Source organism: Musca vetustissima, unplaced genomic scaffold (genome assembly GCF_032173495.1).
Source record: "Musca vetustissima isolate MV318-11 ecotype Yass unplaced genomic scaffold, APGP_CSIRO_Mvet_v1 utg43523, whole genome shotgun sequence".
Taxonomy (NCBI): domain Eukaryota; kingdom Metazoa; phylum Arthropoda; class Insecta; order Diptera; family Muscidae; genus Musca; species Musca vetustissima.
In genome coordinates this window covers 25,883-34,744 of record NW_026883364.1, presented here as the reverse complement: position 1 = coordinate 34,744, position 8,862 = coordinate 25,883, and the positions used below count along the sequence as shown (strand labels likewise).

Here is an 8,862-nt window from a genome sequence, read left to right as displayed (position 1 = left end):
CTCATATATAGTATCGACGGATTTCATGTAAATGGTGTACCAAAGTCCCTATATATCTTTCGATTTGCACGAAATTTGGCATAAAGTACTGAATTAGGTCTAGAATGATGTGTGTTAAGTTTCCTGAAAATCGGTCCAGATTTAGATATGGCTCCCATATATATTTTCGTCCGATTTAATGTAAATGGTGCACCAAAGTCAATATATAAACTTTAAATCAAATTTAAGAGAGAACAAAACAAAATGGCGTTCCCTTTGTAAACTTTTTACTCGAGAAATTTGGCCGAGTAAAAATGGTAAACAGGAATGCCTACTTCTGATTGGCTGTTGCGTTGATTTTCAAGTATTGCCATCTTATTTTGGCATATTTACTAGATTTGCGTTCCCGAACATTTCAAATTATTTTGTAAACGATATGTACTTGTCACATTTCATTATGATGTATTCATTCGGAAATTCATAACGGAAATATTAACTAAAAATTGGAAAAAGCTAGCATATTTACAAATTCCATAAATCTAGGACTTTTATTAAAAAACGTTATTTTATTTGTAAAAGAGCATAAATGGTAATGGGTTGAAGTTTTAATTAAAATGTCTGATTTATTTTTTGTATGTGAGTGTATGAGCTTTACTTTGTATCGTATACGAAATATCATTAAATTTAATTGTTTTTATTTTCGCCGATCTAATAACGTCTATGGTGACGACCATGTGATTCATGAACGCTAAAACCCCCATGATGACCAGCATGATGATCACCGAAACCACCACGATGATCACCAAATCCACCATGATGATCACTTGAGCCAGAATGATGACCTTTCAAATTTCCGTGATGACTACCGGCTGGACCACCAAAGCTACCATGATGACCACCAGGTGGTCCACCACCGTGACCACCATGATATGATGGTTGTCTGTTATGGTGATTATAGCTCATCGTCAGAACAACGGCGAACGACAAGATAAGTAGCTGGAATATATACGAATATATAGATATTAAAAATATATTTTCGTAATTATTTATTAGATTTATGCCAACTTACAAGGTATTTAAACATTTTGGTGCTGCAGTAAGATGTTAATAGTTTCAATATTCAAATAATACTATGGTTGTATTAAGTATGATTTTACTATTTATACCATTTTCTGCTGAGCACATTTAGTTAAAATGGAAAAAGGAATTTCCCAGTATCTTAATTACCTGCACAAAGGTGGATGTGATTTTAATAGGTCCAACAATTAGTACCTGTGGATTAAGAAATTAAGCAGTGGAAAATTTTATGTTCTGAATTGTTTGTGGAAAAGTTAATGCAACTACATTTATAACAGTACCAAAAAGGACTTGAAAAGTAGGTAAATACTAGCTGACATGGCAAAAGTGGGTTAGCTGGTACATTTTATTTTTTACACCCTTCACCACACTGTGGTACAGGGTATTATGTCTTTGTGCATATGTTTGTAGCAGGCAAAAGGAAACGAGATATACACATGGTTCCTTTTGAGAATATGCATAGAATCACTTTCTGAGTCGATTTACGCATGTCCGTCCAGCCATTTTTTATGAACAAAGTACAGGTCACATTTATGATCCGATTTGGATCATAGATCACTTATTTCGCCCAAGGAGGAACCATATAGAAATTGGGAAAATCGGTTCAGATTTAGATATAGCTCCCATATATATTTTCGTCTGATTTAATGTAAATGGCGCACCAGAGTCTCTATATATCTTTCGATTTGAACGAAATTTGGCACAGCGTAATGAATTAGGTCTAGAATGATGTGTGTTAAGTTTCCTGAGATCGGTTCAGTTTTAGGTATAGCTTCTATATCTGACCACATGAAAAATGTAGTATCGGTTGCAGAATGACATGTTTCCAATTTCTTTTTACTGGTCCTTTAAAAATGCGACGTCTGTTAGGATTCATTTTTTGTATATACCCACCTCAAATAGTCGACTTTACTATTTTCCTTACTGGTATTAAGAGTATGTTTAGGTAGGTTCGAATGTGATATATTTGCTTAACCGTTAATACAACCTCTTTCTTATTACTTGTAACTAGTATTAATATTATTTATGTAGTCTTCAATTAAAATTCAATAAAATACTATATGTTGTGTTGCCAATTTAGTACTTTTCATACTCGTTTAGCACAAAAATAAAATGGTCTAGCACTTTTAATTTGTATCCGGAATTTTTTTAAATTATTTGCAATTTTGGCTTTATTTAAAAAAAATTCTGCTTTTGATTTCACATTGACGCATTGATATTTTTTACATAAATGTGCACCAAAATCCTAATTTTGTCCTATTAACACAAAATTTTGCACAACGTATCGAATTGAGATTTGAATTACGTTATTGCGTTTTGTTGAAATTGTTGCATATGTAATTCGAACGGGTGTCTGATTGAGATTGAATTTTTGACAGTGCAGCTTACCAAATAGCGTGTAACAATTTTGCTATAAATCGTTTTCCATAAATTTGTCTCATGGTAGGCGGACGACTCTAAATCTGCCCGAATGAAATTAAATTTAGCATAGGTTGCAGAAAGACATGAGTATGTTCCTTCGAGTGATCATTGGCATGCAATTGTAAGGATACATATATGTATAAAATATACTCAAAATGATAAAGTGTATCATATAGTCGGCCGAGTCCGACTTTACTGCTTTCCTTAATGGTTTTATATTTAGATCTCTACAATACTACAAATACTTTTCTATTTGTTCGCATCTGTGTCATAAAAATTAAACTTTAATTTATCCGAAAACATATTGAGTCGGATATCAACCGATATGAGCTTTTGGGAAGTAAATCTGGCTTTCCGATTCTTTTCAGAAATAAATGGCTTTCTTGACAGTTTTCGGGTATGTATACCTGTTACCACAGCTCGTCTACTCTCTGTCCTTGAGGTTTTATCCAACGATAACAATCTTACCAATTTCGTTGAACTCCTAATTGGGTGTTTTTTTACTTCTCTGACAATCTGTTTATTATTACCAACTGGTGTCCCTTTGCAGCCGTGCTCCGTGATGAACTGTCACTACAGATCTAGTTGCATAAACTACTCCGAAACATAGATAATTAAATCATATTATATGAATATTTGGTTGAAGCTCCTTTAATTTTTAACACCCCTTGGTATCTCTGCGACATGGAACCCACAAGCCTTGCGCAATTGATCAACATTTCGCTCCTATTTTTATTTTAATGCTTAAAATTTGTTAACTAGATTTGGTGACTGCGATGGTTACTCTAATAAGGGCTCATCGTTTTCGACAAACCACGTCCGATAATACTTATGACATGACATGGACCGAAACCCTATTTTTTATGTTGGCATGTAACTTAGCTTCTGGAGCGACTAAACACGCTCTAGAGGCTAAATTATACGCCAAATTTTGGCAATTCATACAATTGTTATTAGTATATCGCAGCCGTTTCGATTTTTGTTCTTTTACATTTGTATTTCATGTTCACTGCTTGAAACTGCAATAATATTCTCGGAAACACATTTTTGCGGATACAGGTAGAACATAATTTACGTATGTTGCGGTACCTGTACCACGACCACATTATATAAAAAGTGTCTATATGTCGAAACAAGCGACATTTACATTTTGACATTTAATCAAATTACATTATAGTACTATAATGGCGAAGATTTTTAACATAATTGTAAAATACAATGTAAAATATTTTCGACCTAAAATAATGTAAACAAATATTTATTTTCATTTTACAGTTAATGATTGCGGGATTATCGATCGGCCTCGTAGTGTCTCAGCATCATGGTAAACGGCCTCACTATAATGATTTGCAAAATCATGAAATAGGATTTAATCGTCCTCCAGTACAGTATAGCGGTCCTCATAATGTACATCAAGGGCCAGTAGGTCGTCCCAGAGGTAATTTTGGAAGTCCAAGAAGTTTTTCTGTGAATCGACGACGTCACGGCCGACACCATGGTGGACATGGAATGCATAATCAATGAGTATTAATAATTAACTTATAGTAATATAGTTTGTTTAAATAAAATGCGCACTTAAAATACGATTATTTATGATTTTTTCTTAAATTGGATACTATTTAAAATTATATGGGGATGTGTGGTGAAAACTTTTAAACTATTGAAAATCATGCAGCATCATCGAGGCTTTCTATTAGCCCCTTAAAGCCGCAAAAGGCAAATTACAGTTAATTTTTTCTGAATGTGACAAATAAATTAAAATGTCGATAATCGGAGACTTACCAAAAATGCGGTTTTGTACACATTTACAACTTATGCAATATTACAAGGGATACAAGGTTAGATAAAGCTAATTTATACCTACACATTTTTGAAATAACGTTTCTTATACATTTCACAAAGATATATTGTATGGTTATTTCTTGCATATGGCCTATCTTTGATATCCTCCATCATAGGCATACCTAAAGGTGAACCTATACAGAGGTCTTTTCTATAAGAATGTTGTAAATCACAATGTACATGCAACACAAATTTTAAAACCAATGAGCGGAGCAGTATAGTCGGACGGGGCCGACCATACGATACCCTACACAACTACGACGGAGTTCTAACTTTCTAAAGTAATTTATTCCGAGCCTGGGAAATATTTCGTGACATTTGCACCATCTTGCCCGATTAGAGGTCAACAGCACATCTTCGACACACTGACATATTTTCCGAATATTACTAATATTCAGTACAGTCCTTCTTATTACTTGTCCAGATTGACTTCAGCGTGAGTTGTATGGTGATGATCGGCTTATAACTGTGGCCTATATATCGATTCGGAAAATTGCAAAAAATTAAGTTTTCGGTCCACTTCATCCTAAAATTATTATCTGATCATCACCGAAAATGACAAGCGCTGTCCTTGGCCATAACTGGAACCCCATGGAAAATTTCAAATCGATCAGCGTTACATTTCCGCCTTCAAGTGTGGTAAGGGTTACTATATCATATCTGGATACGTAAGCACCTGTAAATATTTAAGATTAACTCCCACATCCGAGAACATACGACATTATAATTGGTATCAATTTAAAGGTCAGCCACTCCTCTTGAATATACTATCAACTTCTCGGGTCTATGTCCTCTAGGAGTAAATATATACGCCATAGAATCCAAATTTTGTAATTTTTCACACAAAAGTCAGGGTCCATTTGACTCGCTAAATATAGACCGATCTTTATAAAATCAGGCATGTTTATTCTTTGGCCTGATCCCCTTCTCCATGTAAAATTTCACGATGTTCTGGCCATAATTGCTGCCTCTGGAGCGACCAGAAAAACCGACAAAAATTTAGTATTTGGTCCATATCATCCCCTAAATATTAATCGATCTTTACCAAAAACAATAGGGGTCTTCATTGGCCAGAACCCATCCTACATGCAAAATTTCGTGAAGCTTGGTCCATAACTGTGGCCTGTATCGTGTTTACAAATTATAATGGACAGACGGACGGACACACATGTCTAGATCGACTCAGCTAGTCGAGATATGACGATCGGTATACTTAAAGGTCTAGGATCAATATTGCACAAAGCTATAATACCCTGACGACATAGTTGTGTAGGGTATAAAAATGCAATATTACCCTTGGCAAGGTGCGTCATGTTCCTAAAATCCTCAAAATACACCAATTTAGATTTATATGAGGCTATGCCTAAAATTAGGAGGTATCATTGTATGAGGGCGATGCCCACATTTGGACAATATACAACATTTTCCATCCTAAGACTGACGGAAATGACTAAGTTACATAATTTACAGGATATAAACTGACAAATTTGAGTTCAGAATTTCCTCCATATTATGGTGAAACACGCTTATATGGTCCAGGCAACAAAATGATTTAGAGCTTATATTTAATACGCTGCTAGTATATGTATGTACTTTTTGGATTATGGACGACACATAGCAAAAGAAAATTTTAAACAATTCACACTTTTGGTCAAGTTATGCGTTTTTCAATACAGTCGATAAGGGATGCTAATAAGACTATTATTGTAACAGACGTAGTCTTTTTGACGGACCACGAAATTGGATGAAGTTAAATGAGTGATTTGTACCTATAAGAGAAACAACAAATGTCATTCTGCAAAATGCCATTTCAATCCAAGAGACTTAAAGTCGGTTGTGTATCAATTATGAAAATCTGGAACGATTCATCTCAATTGAACACACGTTGATTTTTTGTTGCCCATGTTGGATGAAAACGTTCGAAAATATACATATATGGAAGCTACATCTGCAAGATCAAAAAAACCTAATAACGTGATTCTAGTGACAATAGAAAGTATATGGTAGCTATATGTAAATCTAAACCGAGTTCAACAAAACTCATTACAAGTTAAAGATTAGGAACATTGAAAAGGAACTAATTCCTTAATATTCCTTCGCTCAAAAGTTCCTACTTCTAGATAGTTATTTCGAATCTCTCTCTTTCATTGCTTTTTCTAATTTTTCATCCTCCATGTGTTGTTTCGTTGATGAGCATAACTGAAAAAAAATAGATTTTAATCAATAAAAAATGAGTCGATTATATAAAAATATGAGTCGATTTCTACCAAACTTAGCATATTTCAGTAAGTTGTCCAAAATATTGTGCCATTTCAAAAATCTTGGGATTTTGGATTTAAATCTGCTCCGACGATCAAAAATACACATAAGCCAATCTGTATTTGATTCAGTATGCTGTGCACAATTTTATCTCTATCGAATATATCTTGCTCCGACAATCAAAAATACATATACGCCAATCTGTATTTGATTCAGTATGCTTTGCATAATTTTATCTCTATCGGATATATCTTGGGAAAATCGGAACTAAATTCTCTGTGCTAAATTTCGTCTTAATCGGCCAAATTGTGGGAGTTCCGTGTACCATTTATATAAAATCGGATATCTAAATATAGGCCCATTTCAACAACATAAACGTCAATCTATTATTAACTTAATGCGCTGTGCAAAGTTTTGCCTCAATCGGACAAACCTTGGGAGTTTAGTGCAAAATTTATCTAAAAAGCAGATGAAAAGTTCGACGATGGGATATATCGGTCCACGTTTAGGCATAGCTCCTATATGAAGGTACCGCCAATTTTCGGCATTTTGGGGTTCTAGAGCGCTTTTTCCAACCGAATTTATTACTGAAATTTATTAAGTTAGGTTCCTATTGAGTACCAAATTTCTCCACTAAAAATTATAAATATAGTTCCACACTCTGGTAGCCCCCATATTACGGTACCCCCTAATATTCAGTTTTTGGGTGGTTTTGACCGTATTTTTCGTCCGAATTGTCTGAAATTTAGTACATCGAGTTCTTATTGGTTAGCAAATTTCCCCACTAAAATTTATAAATATAGGTCCACTTTTTCTGGTAGCTCCCATATAACGGTAATCCAAGTTTTCGGTATTTTAGATTCCTGAGCGCGTTTTTCAACTGAATTTGCTGTAATATATCATTTTGTTGTCGTATATGTTAACAAATATCCATCCCAAAAACTTATTATATTCACCACCTTTTATGGGTAGTCCCCATATAACCCCCATATAATAATAACTCCTGAAGGAAAGAATTGAGATACAAAACTAAAATATTGGGTAAATATCGGTAATTAATTAAGCATAGCCTTTACATAATGATAACCCCAAATATTCGCTAATTTCTACACTATATAATAATTGGTCCCCCTTTAGGCATAGCCTCATATAAGTTTGCAATGTAAATTGCAGTAGTTTGACGATTTTATACTCTACCACGCGTCATTAGTACCAGTCCATGTTTTGGGGTTTTTTCAGATTTTAGGAAAAATCCACATTAAAATTTCTGAAATTTGATGTACATAATGGTTTACACAAATCGGTTTGTAGAATTATCGGTATGGGTCCACTTTTTGGTAAGTAACCTATATATTCATTGCATGTATCTGTCAGTATACTTATGGTGCAAGGTATCCAAATTTCGGCCCGGATGAACTTAACGCTGTTTTCACTTGTTTTAATTTATGTGGATATTGATGATAGATAAAAATTTATATAGGGGTCTGAATGTTATTAAGCTATTAATACTGATATAATCATGATACTGATATTATCAATTGTCATTAAATTTTGCTCCGACTCGATATTTTGAAATTCTCAGATAAGTAATGTCCATTATAATCCACGTTTCGCCTACTGGTTATTCATTTTGCAATTATTGAATACGAAGTAAATACATTTTCTTAAATTAAACACAAATTTATTTTAATTCCTTAATGTTTCAATCCAATGTTTATAATCGTATAGCACGCTAAAATTGTATGTAGTTGAATGACCAGCAAATAACCGTTTTTGAGTATAGCTTTTGCTCTCACACTTCTAATGAGTAGCATGTTTTATTTTATCCTTTTCTTTTTTCTATTTGTGTGCCATTTTTTGTCGCCTCCATTTTAATATCAGCACTTGTTTCTAGAAATGAGTTTATTAAGGAGCAACATCACAGCAAGCACTTAATTAATTTAATTAACCACCATATGAATCGTGTATAAGAACATGGACTTAAACGTAGTGCACAGTATAACGATTATGGAAATGTTTATTAAATATTTTTCAAGAACATAATTTCCAAAAAAGAGAATTTTTGTATTTTCTACGATTTGGGGTATCCTTCCCATGTCAAATTTTGTTTTTATAATTTTATAATTATCGCTACTGTTTTGTGTCTCGTGTTCTTTATCGCCAACATTTGTGTATAAAAATACCCGTTAAAACAGAGTAGTTCTTGTCCTTTTTTACTTTACTCCTGAATGAATTTGAGTTGGTTAATATTTTTTCATAATTAGTTATTTCCATGGTTATTTC

The 8,862-nt window shown here is 33.7% G+C and overlaps 1 protein-coding gene across 1 annotated transcript; it reads right to left on the bottom strand.

Moving 5' to 3' along the window:
• Positions 1-687: 687 nt before the first annotated feature.
• Positions 688-1,063, bottom strand: LOC133330227 (uncharacterized). The gene is made up of 2 exons (XM_061538690.1): positions 1,049-1,063; positions 688-975 (listed from the first exon to the last, which is right to left on the bottom strand). Exons 1-2 carry the CDS (start codon positions 1,061-1,063, stop codon positions 688-690), a joined length of 303 nt encoding a protein of 100 aa, XP_061394674.1.
• Positions 1,064-8,862: the final 7,799 nt, after the last annotated feature.